The sequence below is a fragment of the Gavia stellata genome, chromosome 6, assembly GCF_030936135.1.
Source record: "Gavia stellata isolate bGavSte3 chromosome 6, bGavSte3.hap2, whole genome shotgun sequence".
In the NCBI taxonomy this organism is placed as follows: domain Eukaryota; kingdom Metazoa; phylum Chordata; class Aves; order Gaviiformes; family Gaviidae; genus Gavia; species Gavia stellata.
In genome coordinates, this window is record NC_082599.1 from 39,902,173 (window position 1) to 39,927,264 (window position 25,092).

The 25,092-nt window shown below is 37.7% G+C and overlaps 1 protein-coding gene across 1 annotated transcript in view; it reads right to left on the bottom strand.

Annotated features, from left to right (window-relative positions):
* Positions 1-25,092, bottom strand: part of TBC1D5 (TBC1 domain family member 5) — a 189,955-nt gene that overhangs the window by 40,946 nt on the left and 123,917 nt on the right. Inside the window, exons 14-16 of the mRNA XM_059818281.1 lie at positions 16,479-16,564; positions 11,420-11,679; positions 165-328 (exon numbers count right to left, since the gene is read on the bottom strand). Of these exons, the coding sequence (XP_059674264.1) occupies positions 165-328; positions 11,420-11,679; positions 16,479-16,564 (510 nt within the window). The remainder of the gene's footprint in view (positions 1-164; positions 329-11,419; positions 11,680-16,478; positions 16,565-25,092) is intronic.

The window sequence follows — 25,092 nt, forward strand, 5'->3', positions numbered from 1 at the left end:
TTACTCAAGAGAAACAGTTGAAATCACTTACTTCTGCTTTTGCCATTAATGTGTGCTTAGGGAAACATTTTCAAGTGCAAGTGCTTAACGAATGGGAGAAATGATTCGCTGTAACAAGTAATGCAGTGTGACATTAAAACAGCTTAAAAAGTTAAAGAACTCACCGATTCTTTTCTGCTCATAGTTTTGCTTTGGGAACGTGAGCGGGAGATTGTACTGAAAAAGGAATCCTTTTTTGACGCAGACAATGGCGGAGATCCTGTAAATTCACGTCCTCCAGACAAGCTCTCTATGCTTGGAGATGAGCTGATATTTTTTGAACTTTGGCCTGTAAAGCAAGTATAAAGTAACAAAAGAATTAATCAATGGGCAGTTTCTCTACCGTGTAAATATTTCCTTGTCTTAATCGACATTCACTGAGATTCACAGATAGCTCAACACAGAATGAAATGTTGAAGTGTGTCAGCATGCACTGTGAGACTGAAGGACATACACGGAACTTAATTTTTGTATGAGAGAAAAACACAAAATCTCAGTGTGTGTGTGTATATATATATATATGCACACAAACACACTATAGTGTGTGTGTGTATATATGCTAAACAATATATATATCTATATTTATCTATGCATAAATACCATCTCAGGATATATACTCCTCTATATCCATAGACCATATACTCTACTATATCCTTATCCCTTTATGGCATAATGAGCAAAAGTCCCATCTCATAACAAAAAAAAATTCTGATGTCATCAACAATGCAAAGGAAATGTTTTTTCTCTCAACAAATAAACTATAAAACTTGGCAAAGAAAGCTAAGAACAAGAACGTCAGATTCCAAGAATGAGTTGGACATTGAACATCTAGGTGACAATATCTAGACTTACAACAGGAAAAAGTAAATTAAGTTTGGGAAAGAATGTAATTTCTCATGCTTCAAATTTTAAGGCCATCTCCACCTAACAGACATTTCACAGAATCACAGAATCACTAAGGTTGGAAAAGACCTGTAAGATCATCAAGGCCAACCATCAGCTAACACCACCATGCCCATTAAACCAGGTCCCACAATGCCACGTCCACACGTTCCTTGAACACCTCCAGTGATGGTGACTCCACCACCTCCCTGGGTCCAGTGTCTCACCACTCTCTCAGTAAAGAACTTTTTCCTAATATCCAGCCTGAACCTCCCCTGGAGCAACTTGAGGCCATTTCCTCTTGTCCTGTCACTCATCACTTGGGAGAAGAGACCAACACCCACCTCTCTGCAACCTCCTTTCAGGTAATTGTAGAGAGCGATGAGGTCTCCCCTCAGCCTCCTCTTCTCCAGACTGAACAACCCCAGTTCCCTCAGCTGCTCCTCATAAGACTTGTGCTCCAGACCCCTCACCAGCTTCGTTGCCCTTCTCTGGACACACTCCAGCACCTCAATGTCCTTCTTGTAGTGAGGGGCCCAAAACTGAACACAGCATTCGAGGTGCGGCCTCACCAGCACCGAGTACAGGGGCACGATCACCTCCCTACTCCTGCTGGCCACACTGTTTCTGATACAGGCCAGGGTGCTGTTGGCCTTCTTGGCCACCTGGGCACACTGCTGGCTCATATTCAGCCGGCTGTCAACCAACACACCCAGCTCCTTTTCTGCAGGGGAGCTTTCCAGCCACTCTTCCCCAAGCCTGTAGCGTTGCATGGGGTTGTTGTGGCCAAAGTGCAGGACCTGTCACTTGGCCTTGTTGAACCTCATACAATTGGCCTGGACCCACCATCCTTTTGATGAAGGATACTCAATATTTACTTATTGATATTTCATTCAGCTTCTCAAAAGAAATCTAGTGTTGTCCTCTGTCTTAGCGAAGACATCTGGGTAGATGCCTGGGCTGTTTCACCATGACACTGTATGGAGTCAGGCAGTCTTTGATATGGACCATTTGTTCCAGTTGAGGCACACAAAGTGTTTTGAAATATTTAACTTTAAATTTTATTTTTAATCGGTCCAGAAGAAAAAAAAAATAATATGTCAGTTTTCACTAACTTTCATTAAGAAAATGTTGGATTAGAACAGATGCTAGTTTTAAAAACCTTTCAGTTAGGTTTATGAGGAAGTCAACCCAGGGTGACATGATGCAACTCTAGAATTTTCCATTCTGAAAAGTAAAATAGCAGTAAAACTAAAGTTCTAGAATTCTTCTTTTCTTGTTCTGTTGGCTATTCTGGTGACTCTGTTTGTGTTCTCCCTTTTTCCTTGCCTTTGTTTTTGGTGTGCTTTTCATGCTACCATCTATAGCATTAAGAATGATCCTCTGAAACTAAATCATTCAGATGTCACAGGTGCAGTTTCATCTCCTTTGCAAGGCTGTGATGGAATTCAAAACCACCTTGCTTGCAGATGCCAATGGTTCATCCTCCTTTGCTCTGAGCTGCTCCCACCCTCTGCTCCCAGATATGCCACATATTATTGCACGGACCTTACAATGTATTTACTGTGTTGTCATTGTGGATGCATTAATTCTGAAAATATAAAACTAACTCCTTTTCTGGAATGGGTTAGTCTCCCCTTCATTATGCACTGCAGTCTTCCCCCATGATACAGGTTTCTAGAGGAACAGAAGAAAACTAAAAGACAAAGAAATGAAAGAAAATAGAGGCAGAAAAGGCTGCAGAAAACACAGAAAGAAATTCAGATTTAGATACAAAATGAGACCAGCTCTGTTGAGATCAAACATTTTAAGCAAAAGGCAACAACTAGAAAAACCTACTCATACAGAAACATCTTAACTTAATTCAGTCGTTTAAGATCTAGAACAGTAACTGTCCTCAAAGTGGCGTGGAAGTCAGCGGTGCCATGCTTGGCCACCTGCCAGGTGAAGACAAAGTCCAAGCCAAGTTCTCTGCGGTGTTTGGCCTACACTTCACAGCCGCAGCCACATGAAACCAGCAATTCACATTTTCTTAAGGGAATAAATACAGATATATTTAAAATGTCCTCTTAGCAAGAAGACTGTTAAATGCAAAGAGATTGAACTAGCAAAGAGTGTCACATCACACAAGACAAAAGAGACCAAAAAGGAGAAAATCCAAGAAAGGATCTGGGTTTAATTTTCTCAATCTTTTCTGGAAGAAAGTTGGCATATAAACTGCTTCCCACCTTCTCCTTCATTCTCTCCTGCCTGATTTTGCTCTTCTCTCCCATGACCCTCCTACATTTTATGTCCTGCTTCTCATACTCCTCTGGACCTTCCTCTGTCTGCCTCCTCCTCTTCTTCAGACCCCTCCACATTGCCTCTTCTGCTTCTGCAACTTCCTTATTCCAACGTTTTCCTTTATATATACTTTCCTTCCCACCAACTTCATTCAACTGCATTTTTCTGTTTCTTCCCAGTCCTCCTCTAGTCATTTACCACCTACCACTTAGTCTGAACAGCTTCCTTAAAGTGCAGGAGATGGAGGCTGTAGATCTCACTTAACTTTTGCCTTCTCGTTTTATAGAGAAATGGGATACACATTAATAGGAACGTGAACCTCCAATTACGTAAATAATTCTAGAGGTGGAAAAGGAGAAAACACTGCATGACAAACAGCAGAAGTAATTCAGTCATGGGGAAGTTTTTAGAAGATTTCTAATTTTAGGATAAAATCATGTCACTTGGCAACACCATTATCCTTACAGTTGCCTTTATATAAGAAGACAACTTTTTATGCATTTCATAGTGGCAATTTAGAACCGAAGTGTGGTTTTACAGCAGGTAAAACTTAAAAATAGTTTTGGAACAGATTAAATTATATATTTTAGTAAATAAAGTATTTACAAAAGAAATCCACAGAGCTAAGCCAGAGCAGCCAATATAAATGCTAAACATAAAAAAAAAATGTTTGGTGGACAGAGTAAAGTACAATGAAAAAATATTTTATTACGTATAAATCAGACTAAATGGGCTCTCTTTCCCACTCTAGTAATAAGAAGTTATGTTCCACATAGGATCAAGATTAAAAAAACAGAAAAAAATGTTAAACAAGGAGCAGTGTATGTTTTTCACAGACTCCTCCACTGCATGGCCTGAGCTTAACCCACTTCACCTGCAAATAAGCAGATTATGTGGTAAAATTTCACAGATAACATTGAGAGAGGGACACTTCAAATACATTTGAGGAACCTAGGCACATGAAATAATACAGCTTGGTAAAATGATGGAAAAATAATGTGTAAGAATTTTTTTTCTATATTCTGTCTTTCAGCTCTACAGAAAAAAGAAGTCCAAACTATAATAGGAAATTGAAGAGACAGAGAACTATCCTTATGGCCACCACTTTGCTTACTAAACAGCTACACTTCAAAAGATGGATCACAGTTTAGAGGAACGGAATATGCAACTAGCATAACTGAACAAGAGAAGAAATATGTATAGCTGGGATTTTGTGGACAGAACAATACAACTGTCCTAAAAGGGCATTTGCTCAAATAACACCAAGAGCTTTGACTAATCTGGTTCTTATGGACTATAAAATGTAATGAAGATGAAAAGCAAAAGCAATATAAATTGTAATGAAACTAAGATAGAGATGCAGTAAACCAGAAGTAATAAAAACACTATTTCTATATGTTTTATACCCATGTAAGAAGAAAGCTTAGGATGCACCTGATTCTTCTGCATAAATAAGCAAATCTGAGAAAATTATCATCAGGAAACACCAAATTTTTACTTTGACTCCAACCCTGTGAACAGCACTGTGACATAGTCTATTTGGGGATGTGACTAAGAATTGTGCAAGACACAAAGAATAGCACTTATGAATAATTACAGTGTGTTGCAACTCATAAAGCAGAGTTCTTGGACTGTAATAGGCTTTTCCAATTTCCAGAGGCGTCATCATTTTTACAACTGTAAACAAGAAAGCTGAAAGAGAAGTCACACCAATCATACATGTTTTCCCTAATGTAACAAAAAAGCTGCCTATCATTTTCCCAACACAGAAGTTTAGTGGAGCTGCTGCAAGAACAGTTAACCAAAGTCACCATGAGGCTTCTGAAGTCTTTCAGATGTATAATGTGTGCACTGATTTCTGAGGCATTAAAAACCCTCATGTAACTTTGGAAATAACACTGTAGCACCAATGCAGAGATTTCAGGCTCTTGAGAGGATTACACAAAATGCCATTTGTATCTTCTCTGTCGTGTGTCTCACTGACCTGCATTTTTCTTAATAAGCAGTGTGGCACGTTCTCCTCACTCAATAGCTCAACAAGAAGGTCATCCGAGAGAGTTTCTAATTTTCTAATTCCTCAGAAAAAAAAGCAAAAAAACTCCCAAACCCCGAACTCTTACCCTCCATGTACAATCACAATGTATAAAGTGATGCCATAAACTCCAGTTAATAACTAGCTGAAGTCATCTCCTTCTTCTTTAGCAGCTTAATCGGCAACCTGAGAACATCACTGAATAAACCCTTTCATTTTCCTCTGCTCATTCTATCAATCTCAGATAAATACATTATGCCTCCTTAAAAGAAGATTAGAGAAATCTAATCTCTGACTATCTAACTTCAGCGTATACCAGAAGGTCCTAAAGCCTATATGAAACAGGCTGAAGAAACCACAAGCACGGAAATCAAATAAACACTTATGAAGCACACAGAACAAATAGCTAAGGATCCCTGACGTAAGCAGTAGTCAGAACACATTACTGCGTAGGATGTCTCAAAAATATATATGTGCACACTAAAATGCATAAATAGTTCACAGTAATGATGCACAGGATTTCATGCACTAAAAATACATCCCCTTCTGAGGTGAAAATGAGCAGCGTTACCTCCATGTTGCTGGCTTCTAACTGTCTCACCGCTTGCCCGTTGCTAACGATAGTGGGGCTGACCCCAGGGCTACAAATGCTCTGCCTCAAAACCATCCGGAAAATACACGGATGTGGTAGTGGGAAAAGGGACTGAACTCTTGGTATTGCTGGCAGGGCAGAGGGGGGAGACATGAAATGTCTTGAAAAGAAGAAGAAAAGTTTAAATGTAGTATGATCTACAATAGGGATTTATAATAAAGTAAAAGATGATGATGAGAGTAGTGGAGAAGAATTATGATGAAAGAAAAGCAAGCTGCAGGTCTTACTAAGTTTGAGTTAAGTTATAGGGGAGATAATCGCGAACTTCGGAGGCCTCTACTAAAATATAGGAAAAGTCAGAGAAGACATGCACAAACGGCATGCAAAAATGATGGCTCACTCCTACAGAGGAAAAGAATAGCTTTCATAGTTACAAGGAGAGCAAGGACAAAGATACCAAGAAGAACAGAAGTAAGGCATGATCTATAATTCAAAACCATCCAGATCTGCTCATCTGTTACTCTGTATTTGCCATAGTCAGGATGTCGAGTATTAAAATTTGCAGAAAGAACGATATGAGTTTTATAAAAGTTTTAAACTTCAGATAAATTAGTTTCCCTTTTTCTCCTACACTGAAATTGGAACAGAGACTTCCAGCACTTTTAAAATTTATTCAAACCACCTCACCACACAAATCCATAGGCTTATGATTTCAGGCTGAGGCAGGTAAACGCTTCTTTAGTCAAGAGCGTTAAAGTAGATGTTCAGCTCCACGTACCTGCCTCAGAGATAGCAACAGGGAAGTAACGCAACTAAAAGAGACACTGATGGTCGGATCGCCCCACATGGCAAAGTGTGAAATGGACCACGCAGTAGCAGGCGAATACACATTTTTAAGGAAGACGGATGCTGGCGTACGGCAAAGGTGACCGAAGGGCCGGAGACAGCACAGGCAGGGAGGGATGCGGTGAAGCTGCTTTTTTCTCTCTACGCAACAGTGCCACTCGGCGGACAGAGGATGGCGGTGAATGGAGACGCCAGGCACGGGGCGGCGGGCGGCCGGAGGGTAAGGCTGCAGGCAGAGGAAGACCCGCCGCGGCCGCAGCAGCCGTACCTGGGAGGGCAGGGGGGTGCTGCGCGGGGCCCGGCAGCCCAGCATCGCTGCCGGCGCCTGCCTCGCCTGCTGAACAAACAAGAGCGTTAGAAGGTTCCCCCGAGAAATGCAATTCACTGAAGTAAAGAGCTGCAGTTCGGGGGTTTTTCGCTGCAGGACCCTGCTTTGAACACGAACGGCGATGTACGAGAGCGGTGTAAGAGCAGGCAAAACCGAACGGGGAGTTGTAATAACCAGTGCGTTACGTGCCGCAGTCAGACACGGGCAAAAACCCCAGTGTTTTTAAGCCTGATTAGATCAACATCTGAATTAAAATAAACAATCGAAACCATCTTGTTCCTGGTACTTCACACCGACAGTGGCATTCTGCTAGTGTGGGAGCATCATATTCTTACTGTCAATAAAAATTCATAATTACCTAAGAATATGTATATCTACACCTTTTTTTAAAAAGGAAAAAAAAAAGCATTTGGTAATCAGTGTTTCATTACTTTGATTTTTATTCAGTTCTGCCATTACTAAGGACAACTTCTTTTTCTTTCTGAAAAAGCATACTGATTTTCTAGACACAGTTAATAACCAATTCTAAAAATGGAGATCATTTCTTTAGGGCATATTCGGTGACTGTGGAAATTCTGTTCGTGTTACAACAAATACCACAGAAATATCAACTCATAAAAACAAACAGTAGTCTGGAAACGCTTTAAATAGCTGATCACAGTTTTGGCAGAACTTTATCTTCAAACTGGTCCTCTAACGTGTCCTTGTGATAAACAGGCATTCAAATCAAAAGTCTTTTGGGTTTCAGCATGAAAGGACCTAGAAGAAAAACTGTATCTGGCACTATCAGGGAAGAAGTGAGAGAGAAATGCTTTTTTTTCTGGCAACACACTGCCATTCGGTAATCAAAGAGTACCCAGTTTCTGAATGCTCAAGAATCCAGTGGAACGCAAAGGGCAACAATTCTGCTTTTTTTCCAGACTTTTATCAGTATTTTTGTCTTTCAAGACAATGAACTCAACTGAAAATCCAATGAACTCAAAATGTGAATTTAACCTTTGTGCCAATGAATTCCTTCATTGTGTAGGATCAAGAGAATATTTTAATCCCTTTTCTATTAGCAGGCTACCTTGCATAAGTAATCAGTAATGATACCCAATCTTCTTCTGCGCTGAGGCCAGGCTGAATGGGATTAATATATTATTAGGAGGAACTGAATTTCCAATTAGGTGTCTGCAGACTTTGTTCAACTGTGATTTGTGATGCTGAAGACTCATCTGGAATTACAGGCTTGCAATTATGGGTTTTCTTTTAATATTAGTCTGCTGTTTTTCCATTTACATTATCTAAATTATATGAATTTTTTCTTAAAGAAATTCAGCAAGCACCAAAACTTCAGAGTGAGAAATAATTACAATCGATTATGTAAACCAACCATCCCTCACCTAGAACGCAGTACAAGCTACCCCTGGAGGTGGAAGCACGAATGACACCTGTCACTGCTGCTGGTTTGTGAGTGGTAACTGTGGCTAAAGAGAGCTGTTAAAGCTGGGATAGGATTGTTTTGCCAGTCCTGCAAGATACTTTGTTACCAAGGACTTCTTCACACTCAATAAAAAAGTAGATCAGGCACTTAATTTAATCTCTTCAAACTTATAAACTTCTACATAATAATTTAAATTACCAGCAGTGCTTGAGCATTCAAAACCTGAAAGGACTAATACGAGAAAAATGGATTACTTCCTTTACTGATTCGATGCCTGTCAGATTTACAGCATGTCAGTCTGTTACACTGTCCAGCTGAGCATCTGTGAGTGTTAAATCAACTAGAAGTGCAAATGTATATCCACTTAAATCCTAAATCCGTGCCTCTGCCTACCTCAGCTAAATAACCACGTTCCAGGAGGTTGAGGGGAGCTGAAAACACAGTGAAGAACAGGAACATAAGACTAGTGACAGCTAGTCAGTAACTTGGGAGCCTTATAGTTGCAGACCATGCCAAGCAGCTTTTAGATACTCAAAAGCTAGAGCAGAATCCAGAGTTTGGAAAAAAAAAGCAGAGCAGAAGGTAAAAAGGCACTTAAAAAGTTCAGCATGAACAGAAGGAGTGGAATGACAGCTTCTCAGGGTATGGTTATGTCCTAAATCCTAATGCCTGGGACAGAAGTACCCGCAACTTCTCAGAGCTGTGGGGAGTGCCCTCATTCAGTGGAGATGCTGTACAGTGCTTTCTTGAGGTGGTGATACTGTCCTTCTGCACAGAAGTTGAGAAGCTATTCTCACTTCTAAGGCATGATGGAGATGGTGCTGCGTTGTTTACAAAGGTATCTGCATCATGCTTCAAAAGGGTCTTTTTAGCCTGTCTCTGCCACAGTGTCATTGCAAATAGGGAATTTTTTTTGCTAAGCTATTCCTACATTTAAACTTACTTCAGAGAGAATTCACTAGAAGCCTCTAAGAGACTTTATATTTCCATTGCCATTTGGGCTTCTCTTTAAAAATATGAATTACAGCACTTGCAAACATAGTTAGCTGCTGTCATTCACAATTTCTATCCAACTACAGGCAATATACTGATAACTGTACAGGTCTGGAACAACAAGCATGGCACTAACACGTAAAACAAAACTCACTGTCACCTGAACCGATTAAAAAAAAGTATATTTACATTTTGTTGCCTTTAAATTACTTCTGCAAGTGTTGTACCAAGTATGGATAGGCAGAATAGGGTGAGAGGAAGCTGCAGGTACCAGAGCATTGCAGTAGGTTTTATTTCCTCTTACCATGAAAATTCTTTGTGCCCTACATCATAAATTTGCATAATTTCTTGACAACTTTACCAAATCTACATATTCCTGTTGATACAGAAATATGTGCACGGTTTGTACATGACAACAACTAAACATAACTACATTTTAGAATTTTGATTCCAGTATGGTAAGTGTCAGGTGCATTTCTGGATGATGCAACATGTTAGTTGGCACATACAAGTGTAAAGAGGGTCGTCCTTGACCAGCTAGATCAAGACTAAGCTACAAGTGGCTCCACCTATACAAGGTGCTTCAAATTTTACAATTTTTTCATATTAAGCAGGGAAAAGAAAACAACGAACTGAAGACCACTTTTCAACACAAAAGGTAACAAAAAAATAATGTGATAAGGGAACAATGGAAAACTCTTTTTAAAAAGCAAACAAAAGAACCTGTCCAAAATTGTGGAAATAATCTCGTTCCATGCCTAATTTTACTTCCATTGTCATGAACAGGATTTGCATCAAGGATTCACTGCATTTCAGTTTCATGTTTGCACAGTGTCAGGGACTGTAAAACCCTTGCTGGAGCAATTTCTGAGATTATTCTACGATTCTGAGAGAAGCTATGTATCTGGATTTTGACAAGCAGCTGCAGTGGCCCTTACAGAAGTGCCTGTATCTCTCTGCGTCAAGAGAAGGGTTGTACCTTTCAATTCTGCTCCCTCAGTGTCTGCTGGGGATGCGATGCATCATGAAAGGACTAACTTTGGACCATATGAGTGCCACAGGAAAGATAAAGAACACCAACTTCAGCTACAAAGTGTTATTTCCCTTCCTTTACACTTTCAAATCCGGTGAAAAATATGATGCAATCCTACATAATGGTTCAGGGCAACTAGCACCAGCCCTCAAACTTATAACCATTACTTCGGATGAGTTCCTAGAAGCAGCAGATACTGTATCACTCCACACACTCCTTGCAAAGTACGTACTGCCATAGGCTGTCTGAAGATGAAAAGCAGTAACACACCTTGAGCATGGCAGAGTATAGGAAACAACTGCCGAAGCTGAGGTTGTGACTTTGTTGTTTGACCAAACCATCCTCAGGGAATATAAAAAAAAGGCTCAAGAAAAAGTAGTAGTATTTACTAAACAGAGAAAGTGCAGAGGGCCATCACAAATTGTTAAAAGGAAAATACATGTTACTGTTCAAATAACTTCTCAGATAAGCTCCACGCTTTCTAAAGGGAATAAGATGTAATTTATTAAGAATTACTCTGTAATTGATCTAACTTCTTTCACTTGTATTTGTCTAATATTGTTATGCATGGGATTTGTGCCAATAACCTGAGAAAACCTATATGAAATTAGTCTTACAGTTAAAAATACGTTGCATTTAAAAGACTGAAAAATTAATTAGCTAATGTTTATGGTAACAATGTAGTTTGTTGGTATGTCTGATGTAATTTCTAGTTAATTTTTTTTTTAAAGTTTCAAAACTTCCTGTAGTATTTGTATATTCTTGAGATAACTTCTAATTCTGTATTACATTGCAAACGTGCTGTTGTACTTGGCGTAGATGTCCTGCTTAACAAAATTCTTGTTTTCTGTTTCCTCCAAATATGTACCCATCGATACAAAATCAATAAAAGGACTTTCTTCAGTCCTTAAGGCGTACGGCAAAGCTTCCTTCTGCCGCAGCACTGCCACACGTTTCACCTTTACCTTTGCCCAGCTGAACTGGCATACTTTCGGACTTCATCATCCTCTGCTGCTGTGCCTGGTGGTGGTGGTGGTGGTGGTGGTGCTGGGGGGTTTCCACTGCGCTTCTGATGGGCATTGCAGGGGGAGGAAAGCTGCTCCCGCCGGCAGGAGCGCCCCCAGCCCCACCTGAAGCCATAGCTGGAGCAATGAGTTTTCGGCCAAAATTCAGTAAGCTGTTGGAGACTTTGTTAATGTTCAGTGGGGCAGCCTTAGCACTGGCACTGAAAAAAGAAGAGGAGAAATCATCACATCCTTGCCCATGGTTTGGACAGACAAAGCAATGCATGCATTGTTCTCCAAAAATGGGGGAAAAAATCCAAGATTTTATCATTATGAAGAGGGTGTTTTACCACAGTTGCACTGGAATGTACACAGGAACCGCAGGGACTGCATGTGGTGTGAGTTTTTCCCAACCAGTAGTGGACAAATTTTTTTGGCCCTTTCTTCCTCAAAAATGCAGAGTAACCCCAAACAAAGCAAGTTTGTACCAATTTTCTTAATTTGCCTTTTTAAATGAAAAGAATGAAAACGTGACAAAAAGCCATCCATGCTCTAAAGCATTGAAAACTTCCTAAAACCGACATTTTGCAGTTCTTATTCAAAGACTGCTTTAGTATTTACTTCTGCTAAATTAAATTCTCTTAAATGTCTAAAATAACTCAAACCCAAACATTTCTTTCAACAAGCAAAACTAACACTAGACTGTATTTTTAGGTTGGCAGAGCAAGATGTCTCTTGCTTTTACTTCACCTTCTGCCCAGCCCAGCCATTTCAAACCAAGCGCTTTTTAACAGGAATCCTGATTTCAAAGTGATTTTGGCTGAAGAATGGTTTCAGGATGTATAACACATATACTGGATCATGACCCTTATCATTGTTACTTTTTATTTTAACTACAGTGGCTATTTTATTCACTTCAGTTACATGCAACATTAAGAATGAGGAAACTGTTGAACCATTTAATCTGTCTAAAATAAAGAAGCAAAGCAGCTTCTAATTGCCAGTAGAGGTGTTCACATAGCCCCGGGATCAGCAAAGCCATTCCTGTTTGTTCATGCAATATTTTCCTGTTTTATTAATGCTTGAAATACCCTTCACAGAAATCCATCACAATCACAGAGACCTTTCCACTCCTGAGGTTTTATTTTACTGATCTGTACTTCAGTGATATAAATAGCTGCCTTTAAAAAATCTGAAGAAATACATGTAATGAAAAACAATACAATCATTGTATGAGGAAAAAATAGTTTTGCAATGTTCTGGGGAAGTTTAACTAAAAATAAATTAAAAATTAATTAATATGGGTGACTTGCAACTTGCGCAGGCACCTGCAAAAGTAATTTTTACTTTTGCTTTTCATGTCATTTCCCTGTCTCCAGATACATTTTTTTTAGAATAAACGCACACACACATATAGAGTATATCCAGAAAATAACAACAGCTGAGTTGTTTAGACTCAGAATAGGTACAGTTAAAATGAGAGAAAGCAGAAGAAAGTATGTGAGCCTGCACACTCATGAGATACAGCCCCAAGCTGTATGGGGCCCTTCTGCCATATACTGGTGATGAAGAAAGACAGCACATAGCATTTTTTAGGAGGAACAGCAATGCAGAGCCTGGGACAAAGTGCTGCTTCCCAATTTATGGAAGCTGGAAAGGAATGATTGCTGAATAACGATTACAGGATGTTTCTGTGTCTCCCCATTTTATTGATTGCTGTTGATACTACAAAAAGTCTTTCTGCAGCCACCTCAGAATGACTGACAAAGTCACTACGAAGAGAGCATCCTCAGAACTAGAAATACTCTTGCAGGAGTCCCAAATGGTTTCAAAAGCAAACTGAACAGCTTCTAATGATTTTAAAGAAGAGGACATGGTAAAATGTTTATTAGTATATAAATTTTACTCTGCTGCTACCTAGTAGATTCAGTTATTAATCAGCTCCCCAAGGTATTGCAGAGACACTTAAGGAAAAAAAAAGGGATTTTTTTCTATTCCATCACATATATATGGCATCAGAAGAGTCAGCACAGGGCCTTTTTTTTAATGTCTTGTCCTTTCCAGAAAGAAAACAAAGATTGCACCTTTGAAGGTGGTAGAAGAAATGTCAAATGCTGGCTTAGCAAATATCAATCAGTTATCAACAGTTTGGAATGAATCTAATTACCTCACTGATTTCAGGGGTCATACCAGTAATAACCTGGTTGAGATTCAGAATCCAAACTTTAGTGTAGTTGGCATATTTTTTGCCCTCAGTCTACTGAAACTAATCACCAGGATTGGGCGGTATATATCACTCACTCACCTGAAACATCACCTTAGAAAGAAGATAATGGCTTGCACATCGAGTCCTAGGTTTGTGTTGCCTCTAGGCCTAGAGCCTTGACAATCAGTAAAAAAACCCTTAACGTTGCACAAGAAAATTATATTTACTGGAAGTAACTTTTTCTCTGACAGACTACCCAAGCAACAAAGCCACTGGATGCTTTGCACTAACTGCATCATTGGAATCATGATGGTTCACAGATGCAGGAGACAAAGCTTATACAGAGGCTTGTGTATTTGTGTCCATCAGCTTGTTTCTTTCTTGTTTTTTTTTCATCTACATTTTGCTTAATAAAAAGTATCAGTTTTCCTTCTATACTGTTCAATGTGTTGCTTTGACATGTAGACCAGGAGAAGTTAGTTTATTTGCATTTTTCAGATGGCTGGAAAGAGACTTTTTGAGCAACGTCACTTTACAGGAACAATAAACACCAAAAATGTTCTTTAAGCTGTTATGTCTGAAATATGAATGAAAAAAATGCTTTCAACAATATGTTGTTTTATAATTATTTGAGAATTAGAAAGGATAGTTATTGCAGCTCCTAATACCTATGTGTGATTTGGCTCTGCTATGAACTGACACTGCTGATGATCAGCTCAGAACACGTACACATACATGAAAAATAACTGATGATGCTATGTAAATTTCTTGTCAAAAGGTGGTCTTAATAAAAGTATTCTGAAGTAAAATTTATTGTGCAATTTCTCTGAATCACAGCTTCAGAAAGTTAACAATAGCGAGGTGCTAGATCTCTGGAGTAGGTATGTTAAAAATGAGCTGAAGTTCAGGAAAATAAGAACAATGTATCTATTTCTTACCATTTAAATGTCTGATATATTAATGCAAAGGATGATTACAGCCATTAAACACGGATCAATGTCTACATTTTAGCCATCTAAATATACCAGACATGTACAACAATTACAAGAAAAATGCTGATTGATTATGTTGTAGAGTTATCAGCAGATGCATTTAAAAGTAAGGCATCAGTTTAAAAATGTGAATATCAAGGAGACATGAATTCCATCTATGAAGCAAACAATTTTGTTTCATCACAATAAGCATCATTGACCTTGACTGTGAATGGTATATTTTTAAACCAGCAGTAGGAAGATGATTCAATCTCTGCAGTTTTCTGCTAAGATGAAAATGTTTTGTTTTAAGCAAGCCTTATTCAAAGGCATTTCTCTCTTCAGTAAGTAGCCGCTATGAGAGATGAGAGACAAATGTATGAATATGATGGATTAAAAAGTTTTATATGTGATAAAATAAGCAATATATAATAGAGATTTGCCAAGATATTTTAAATATATCAGTGAGCCTGTGGCATTAAAGATGAAAAAGACCTGGTAGCTAATCTAAGCCATCTCTCTGCTCACTGCAGAAACGTTTCCGAACGTTACATCTTCCAGTTCTCTCTTTAGTCCAATCTTACACAGATTTACCACATTTGATCTACTCTAAATGTACCTGTGTTGAGATAAATTTATCCCAGTTAGTCCTCTATGTAAACTATTCTAAACAATTTCTCCTCTCCTTTGGTGTGTATCCTGTATATATGTGTGCAATGAATTTATATTCCTACATAGATTTAATGGACATTTGTTTCCTTAGAATTTAGGTTTCCAACAGGTGTCTTTCTCGTTTGGGCTTTATGATTTATTTATTTTTTTCAAAATCCTTGAAATGTTTCTTTTGGAATTTTCAAATAACTTATTTTTCAAGTTTAGGCAACTCTTGAGACCATTTTTTAAAAGAATAAATAAATAAAAACATTAAGAAAATGCAATAGAATGCCGTAATTTTTGACATCCTTCCCCAACTTTAACACCTGTTTTAAAAAACCCAAAAAGATGCTTTTGCAGTCACTCTACTCAGCTTTAATTTCTGCTCCTTTCTGCATTTTTAAGAGTTTTTTAATCCACTCCATTTAATTTTAGCTAGCTTTTAATGTAACTGATATAAACAGAATTTGACAGAGGTTCAAAGGTCTAAAAGCCAGCAAGTTCCTATGAATCAGCAGGCACAGTATATGGCTGGGGCCACGTGCAATCCGAGAAACTGCCTGTGACACTATAATTCGAAGCAAGGCATTGCGTCTTGCACTGGCTTGCCCTACAGCCACCAGCAGCCACCTACCACCAGCAATCAGCACCCACATTGTGGCCACCCAGTCGGGGCACGGGCACCTCTACAGCTGTGACCACCAGATAAAATGGCCTTGACAGGAATTTAAGCAGTATTGATACAAACTGTTTCTAAAACAAGGGAGGAATGCTGCAAAAAGGTTTAGTAAAAATTACTTCAAACTGGATTTACATTAATTCAATTTAACTTACACAGCTTTTGGTACACGGATACTCCAGATTGCGATTAGATGTGTTATCAGAAGTGGTTCAGCTAGAGAACTCACATCAGCAATGTTTTACCCCCTGCTTTTAGTATACATGACATTGCGTACGAATGTCCTTAGCCTTAAAAAAATGCCAGCGAGCTGGCTGCAACACTATCTGTAAAAATTTCATTTTTCATGTAATAATAGGCAAGGTAAAGATTCAAAATAAATGTCATGAAATAAGCACATGTGCTTCTAATACTGCTTATGTAATTCCTGTTTGGGATAAAAGTGACTGCTGAAACATTTTGTTTATGTAAGGTCTTAGTTCAGTGAACACATATTCAGAAATAGCTTACCGGGTTTTGTTCATCAAATCTGCTCCACGTGCTTTGTAATAATCTAAATTTTGTTGGAACTGATGAGTCACTGGTCTTGGATTTCTCTAAAAAAAAAAATAAAAAAAATAAAAAAAAAATTTAAAAGAATACCTTATTGGAATTTTCTGAGTAATTTAAAGCAGAGACAAGAAGCATGCTCATTAATGAAGATTAGAAATTTAAAGAATAATTTCTTTTCCCAGGATCTCGGTTTCTCAAGGCAGTAATGCCAGTTACATAAAAGTGAAGTCTTAAAATACTTAAAACAATACCAAGTGTTACCAGTAAGTCCACCGCATGCTCACAGAAATTAGTGTTCTTCCACACAGTGATGGGGCTGTCGGCTGTAGTGGTAACATTTCTAGCTAAATCAGGAATTCTTGGAAAAGTTCAGATACCAATCTGATTTCTTCCTTTAGCTCAGGCATAGAATTTTACCAACTCCAAGCTAGAGTGATATGCTTTTAAAGAAAATGGTAATAGTAAGCAGAAACTATAGCTAACATTTTGAACGGAATGCATCCCTAGCAGTGGCTTGGTTAAGCAAAGTAAATTTAGGGAGACAACCTGAACACTGCCACTAGATGGCACACGGAGCCTTTTTTCTCTCCAAATGTCACCCTGTTCAAAACAGAGGCCACTAATAAAGAACTGCTCTCCTATAATAAAATGTATATAATTAATACTGAAACGAGAAGCCACTTGTTAGTCTCCACGTCTGCCACACTATTTCACTGAAGCACACTGCCTACCGTAGTTCTCAAATTGCCCTTTTCGGATCTAATAATCCACCGAACATTGACAAAGTGTAGACCACAGTGTATGCATAAAGTATCTTGATCGAACGAATGCATCCTGAAGGACATTATTTGGAGGGGGAAGTAAATATTTTTAAGTAAAAAAATTTGCATACAGATGAAACCAAAGTAAAAGAGAGGTACAGAGAGGCCCTTTTATATATAAAAAAATTAGAAGGTAAATGGCTTAAAGTAAATAATTTCTAGTGTAAGAGGAAACAAAATGTTAAATTTCTGCATAATGATCAGATATCTCGTATAAAACAGATCTACATACTTTCCAAGTATTTGCTTTAAAGGTTTATTCATTCATAGGCTGTTGCCTTATATTCTGATCTGCCTTCTGAAGTCCTGCTAGTAGTAAATGTAGTTTTAATGAACTAGACAATGACCTTTCCGAAATAGTCGTTCACAGGTGATAGTACATTATATTTTTGACAGAGTCAGTCTTCAGCTGTTTCAGTTTCATGTGTATTTTTGCCCTCCAGATTTCATTATAGACTGGAGTATCCATAGTCTTATCCTCTCATTTTCCACATAACTGCAGATAATCCTCCTTCCTTGGAAATCTTACTTTTGGAGGAGGATATAGGAGTTGCATTTTAAAAAGCAAAATATTGCATGCACACAAAAGGAGAGAAGAAGCTTTAGAGAGGTGTTAGATATCAAAGGCCAGGATGATTTCTGGGGTCAAATTTAAGGCTGGGAATTTCCAGACCATTTCACGCAGTCAGACTTAATCTTGTATGAAATGTCTCATTTTCTTTCTTTGGAAACACATTAAACATTTTTAAAGTATATCCTGTTTGTAATGTTCATTGAAAAATGAAACAGCAGCTAAAAGCTATTAGACAAGCATTAAAAAAATCCTCATCTATCCTACCACCCACATTGTAATGGCCGCTCTACGTTTTTCTTCTGTTATAAACACAATATTTGCATAACTCTACCCATTCATATGGCTTGTAAGTCAGTCCTCATCAACTGACAGCAATAACAATGAATCAGCTTTAGTTACTATTGCTTGAGTTTGGTAATTCAATGCATTTCTATGATAATCAAATCCAAACTGACGTGATGAGGATAACTGATGGTTCTGTGACTACCATGAGAATAATCAAATAGTGTAACTTTTTGCCCATGAATTAAATAACTTTTTTTTTTACGTGTCTTGATGACCATTTCAACAAGGTAGAAGAGTAAGAGACTGTTAAAATAACGGGCACTTTTAAGTCATAAGACAGCCCTTTGAAAAATTCACATTACCAGGTGCTATCCAGTTTTGCAATTTGTTTCCAATAACTCAGTATATATTTTAAACTTAGCAAAAACATTGAAATTTCTTTTCTACCACCCAATAAATAAAAACAAAAGCTTCTTACACATTGCTTCTGAACAAAAAAAAAAAGAGGAAAGATCATGTGGAACAGTATCTTGAAACATATTTATGCAGAAATGACAAGCAATTGAAGACACGAAAGGCTGATCTACTATCTAAGCACTTAAAGCCATTAATAGGAATAATGATCTAACTTGAACATATGAATGAAGCTCAAGCATTACTTTCACAGGGGCCTATTTAAATTCCTGTGAGGTTTAAAGGTATCAGACGAAGAAGCAGTTTAAAGTACTACTACATGCAGTGAAAAAAAACCTCACAGAAAAAATGCTGTTGAAAAAACAACCTTAGAAATGCAAGACAGTAAATACCAAGGGTTACTGCTGCAACTCCTTTTGTAACATAACAGAGATATCCTTTTGGAAAATTTCATTATTTAAAAACAACCAACCTGACATATATGTTAGCAGACAAGTATCTGTGAAGTATCACCATGGAAATTTTAAATACTTCTAAAAACCGAAATTCAGACAGCAAAAAATATGGTTTTATGAAGATTATGATCTTTATGTCACTGTGATTGTCCTTTAAATTTTATATCCTTTTTCACCATTTCAGTAAGTTAAATATAAGAAGCAGAAAGGAAACCCTACACAATTACAATGTCTCTTCGTTATGAATTTTAAACTAATTTTCCTCTCTAAGCATCCAGTTTGAGCTGTCCCCTATATTATATTCCATGTTTTAGGACTGAAGACTAAACAAATTTATTTACAGCAAAACATAGCTCTGGTGTTTAAAATTTTCACAGTAACCATGTTTTTTTCCTACACAGTGCAATTTAGAACGATCCTATTTGTATTTTTAATTACTTAAGCAAGTAAAGTTTTTCCTTTTCAATTTATGTAAGTATTTTTACTAGTACCTCAGATAAAATATTTTTTCTTAAAAGGATAATGTTAAAATGACAGTGAAATCAACCTTTCAAATTAGTAGTTTGTTGAGGCCGTGGTCAGAATCACACCAAACGCAGCAGATATTCCCTAAACTTGCATAAACCGCTGAAAAGCAATTCCCACCGGCTGAGGATCATGCTCCATATGCTCAAATTCCCTAGTATAACCCTTTTCCTCCCTGGCCTCCGGAGGCATATCGCATCACATTACCCACCGAGTTGATATGATACAGCAAAGCACACTTGTGCGTGACAGAAGTCACAGGCAGACTGTTCCACAACATACTAGGAAAACCAGGTTACTGCTGCAACATAACGTTTCACCATCTGAATACACATTATTTGTAAAAGTTTACACGCAGGTGCAAGCAGAGGAATCTCTACAACACTCTTTTTTATTCTTTGTCAAGGTGTTTCCTTTCCCCCCTCTTTAGTATTACTAACAGGAAAAAAAATCAAATAAAAATTTGCACAAAATCTGAACATTCAGAATAAGAGACAACAATGAAGAAAGATTTTCAATATGTCTGATGAAAAATGAGAGTTATTTTAGCGAACATGCTATTGCCTCAATGCCAAGGGAAAAGCACTCGTCATTAGAGAAATGAATTGCTCAGCTGTTTATAAGCAAAAAGCTCTGGGGGAATTTCTCAAGGCCCAAACCACAAAGCATTGCAGGGTTACACAAACATATGTTGCAGGTGTTTTAGGGTAAACAGGTGGGAAAACCTCAGCTACTAAAAAATACTCCACTTAATAGATTGTATCTGAAACTAGATAACCTAAATGTAACAGAGAAAAAACAAACAAAACAGCAGCAGTGAATTATACGTACACGCAGCAATAGGCTCACCAAAATAATCATCTCACCAGTGACAAACAGGATTTTTTTAAACTAGTTTTTTTCAATATATTAAACAAATGCTGCCAAACGTGTATCTTTTTTTCTGAACTAATAATATTTTAAGCCTAAACCAAAGAACAGACTGAACTAAATGTATATAAAAAAAGGAGAAAGATAATGATGCAGTGTTATTCTTTTTATTTAAACGTTTTTAAGGAGCCAGTTTGTTCCTTTTTTCCCCTCTTTGGCTGACAGGGCAATATTGGATTTTTTGTAATTCTTGTACAGCCTAAAACATTTTTCTATTAAAATGCTATTTTTTTTCCTTTTATTTGCTTCTAATGTGACTGGGAGGTTAGTGAAGGTTTACCTTTTCTTCTTCCTTCAGTAAAGATGATACAAACATGGCAAATATTTAGACTGGGAACAGAGCTGAAATACAGCAGCTCAGATGCAGATAAGGAATACAGTTTGTTCAGTTAGGCACTAATAATTAATATGAAGTGCATACTAATGATTACCTAATAGCCTGGCTGCACAGACTATTTCACCTTTCCTCTTTTTATTCTTTGGTCAGGTATCCAAGCAGCTGTCTCCGCCCTATGACTACAATTATACAGCATAAGCAATGGTTTAACATTACATAAACATACCAAAATATTTTGTATACTAAGCAACCAATCCACCGTAAACTCGAGCACCCAAAGCAAATGCCACTCCCCAAACAAAACTTTCCTTTCACCTTCTAATTTGCCTCATCCCTAGTTATACCTTCTGCAGAACATGCAATGTGCTGGAGCGCAAAAGGTTATTCCACCCACCTATGAACCATTGAGTTAAATAGTTGCTAAAAAGAAAAAAATTCAATTAGACATCAGAGGACATAATGTGCTATTGTCAATTCTAAAGTGGTTCAAGGCCAATAGCAAAATATCCAAAACATAGGTCGATAGTCTGCATCTATCAAACCTACGTTATGAAAGTACAATGTGAAAAGTACCCTGCACAGAACTAATGAAGAACTTCCTTTAATCACAGGAGTCAGGAGATCTGTGCACTAATATTGGTGTTGGCAAAGGAACACCATAATCCTCAAACTGGGAATAATGCTTCCTGTTTACATTTTTCAGAAAGATGCTGTGGGTCTCAATCGCAGAACTTGTTATTTACAATGCAGTAACAGCATGAAGAATTATCATATTTAATTGTTTCTAAAGAAAATTAGGGAGTGCTTTATTTTTTCCCCTCGAAACAACAAAAATTCCCAGAAAGAACCGAAAAGGAAAGAAAATTCAGTTAATTGGGTCAAGGCAGGAAGAAACCCTTGAACTCTGATCAAGCTGAAATAAATTGTTACGTGACAACCATCCATTCCCCTGGCAACTAGAAATTTCAGATACCAGGAAGATATTTTAAATACTGTGCGTTGTGGTCTGTTTTTAACTTCATACACACATGCTTTCTCTCACATGGGCATTCTGTGATAAGAGATGAAGAACTGAAAAAAATGACAAGTGAGTTTTAAAAATGCTTCAGTGACTTGACTGAAAGAAATTTCTAGTTGTATATTTTGGCTTCTTGTCCTAACCGATTGGAAAGCCTTTTTTTTTTTTTTTTTTTTTTCATTTATAGTTTTACAGCATATTGTGTTTTAACAGGTAGATCAAATCCTACCAAATCAGTTTTTACCGATATTCCAGACAAAAAGACTCTGACCTGCCAACGTTCAAGTTCATAACCTGCGTAAAATCCACATCTTGCATCAATGGCGTCGCTTAAGTACCTTTTAAATCGGCCTCTTAATTTAGTCGCCTATTTTTCAGCTGAACCCTTGGTTTTAAGAAGTAAATTAACTAAATAGTGAGGTATAAATCTGACAGTGTTCAGCCCTACCCCATGACAGATTTATGCTCTGGCATCTTGCAGCCTCGCACGGTTAGGAACAGGAGTTTTACAACATTGTGGAGGAAAGATCCAGGCTTTTGAAGGGAACACACAGCAAGCCTCGCTTTAAACCCTGGAATGCTCCAAATTATGAGATTTAAAATATGACATCTTTATGTACAGAAAAGCTACCACATTATGGTTTTATTGGCACTCGTTTTGGACAACCTGCATAACTCACTGATGGCTTTGTGAGTAATGCAGTTATCCGAAGCTTATACTGATAAAACCCTTATAACCACACTTACAGCATTATATCTTCTCTGAATACATGCCTGTACACAAATCTCACATATCAGGGAAAAACAAGAACATTTTAAGGTGCTATTTGGTTATTTCTGCTATGTGGAAAAGAAACAGATTATTTTATGTTCCGTGTGTAATCTGCTACGTAAAATACTTGAAAAAGGTCCCTAGGGGAGTGAAAAAGGCTCTTTCAAAGAGCCCCATGCACATGCCACAGCAAGTGAATACGATGTCCAAGTCTTTTCCTCTAAAGCACAGAGAGAAGCTAAGGTCCTGGTGTTGCGGGACAAGCAGCTCCTTTCATTTTGGGATTCCAGTAATGAGGACACTGCAGAGCCATTTTGAACATTACTGCTCCTTAAAAAGATAAAGGACAAAGAAGTCCTACCTCACATCTCCAAACCTAATTTTCCATAAAAAGTTATAGCAAAGGCTATAATGTACCATTCCCACCTCTATCTTGAAAGTATATTGCTCTTTCAGAGAAATGTTCCCCAATAAAAATGTACTCAAATAGCTTTGTATACAACAATTAATATATTAATATTTACTATAAAATATGTCAACTCACCAGCACTATATCTACATTTATATCAGAAGAAGCTGAACTTAAATTCCATCATAATAGATTGGATATGATTCAGTAGCTAATCTTTCATACATTATTGAAAAGTTATGAATCTATTTTTATATAACTCACAGTTTGTGTTTTGCAAATTTTAGTCAAATAAATAAATTATGATACAGAGAACTTTTGATTAGGTAGAATCAAAGTGCTTTAAGTGTTTTAAGTGCTTCCTTTTGATAAACTACCTTGCAAACTAGAAGTGATTAATTGAATTGTCAGGTTGCACACAAGTAGAACCATTATGACCTCACTCTAACACTGTTAAATACATTTTATTAGTGTAATTTTATAAATAACATCATTACTCTTTAGGAGAGGGTCAGTAGCTTTAGAAGACTTTTAAAACAGAAATAAACGAATCATTTGAAAGAAACAGCCCCAAGAATTCACAAGCAATAACTTCCATTGGTAGCTAAAGTATTTAAGAGCTTAAAAGTGCTTCAGCTTCTTGTTTTAGCATCAAGTACAATCAGAATTGCTTTTACTTTGCTACTAAGGATACCAACTTGCTCAAAGAGAAAGCACAGTTTAAAGTTTTGGCTTCCAATAATAATTTTCTCTTCCATCTTGCCTCTCTAAAGTACTTGCCCTTAACATGACAGACCTTATGAATTTCCAGTCAATATTAACAGGAATTCTGATCAGCACAGGAGAATAATTCCTTCCTTATTTCTAAATTTTTTCCAATCACCCCTCTAGCCTGAACATGATGTTGCTGCATCTCATGCTTTCTCTTCCTGCTTAATAGGGAAGACACCTCAATAAAAGGCACAATTACGAAATCTGCAGAGAAGATTCAAAAATGCAAACACTTCTTTTTTCTTTTGTTTGCAATTCTTAGCCCAATGACTGACAAGCAAGTAGTTGTCTTGACTATTTATTGAATAATGCATGTTATTTGCTGTTCGATACAACACTATTATACACTTTTTAATATTAGTCAAAAGTAGAAATAATGGTTCCTAACTCGCCTTTAGGCATCTTCTCCGAAAGACTCTGCGCCTCTCCACCCACCCAGAAATCACCAGCCACACCACCAACTCCTCACCACCCTCAGGGCCAGCAGCTCTCCTGCTGGGTGTCACAAGGCTGGCAATGAAAACAACGAAGTCAACTTGCCCTCCTTGCCAGGCTCTGCTCTCGCTGCCAGGAGTGGACTGCAGCACCATCTCGCTCGGCCCTACCCAGAACTGGGACAAGTCCTTTGTTTCTGCACCACCTTACCTGTGGCACAGCTTTGTCTTAACTATGAGATATGTCACTGTTGGGGAAGCTTTGCTTTATTCTGTATTATTTCCCACCATTTTCCTATTTATTTAAATGCAATGGCTGTTTAATTTGCATTGATACAATATTTGTGGGTTCTTAACCAAATAACGGGCCTGTGCATACAACACTAAAGACAGAGCAATACTGGAAACTGCATCGTTATTGGCAATCTAAGAGATCAGCTTTCTCCTTCGAGTGATGACTACTGTGTTACGTATGATACTGAGAAATGAGAAGGACTTTGGAAGATTTCTCATTCAAAAAGTCTTGACTAGATGACTAATCCATTATTTTTCAAGATTTTTTCCTGAAAATATTGCTTGTGACATACAGGATGCTTTGAAGGAGATGACTATTTTATGATGGGTCAATTAAACGGTTAACGTATCAAGGGAGATTGCAATTAACTTTGGGAGAGATGAGAAAGTTATTGTACTATGATATTGACCCCATAGACTTTTTATATTTTAAAATGCATAGGTGCACTGGGAGTGAAGGTCTTGAAACAAATGTACAAAAACAAAGAGGATTTTTAGTTCATGGTACACTTACTATTTTTATGTGGTACTAT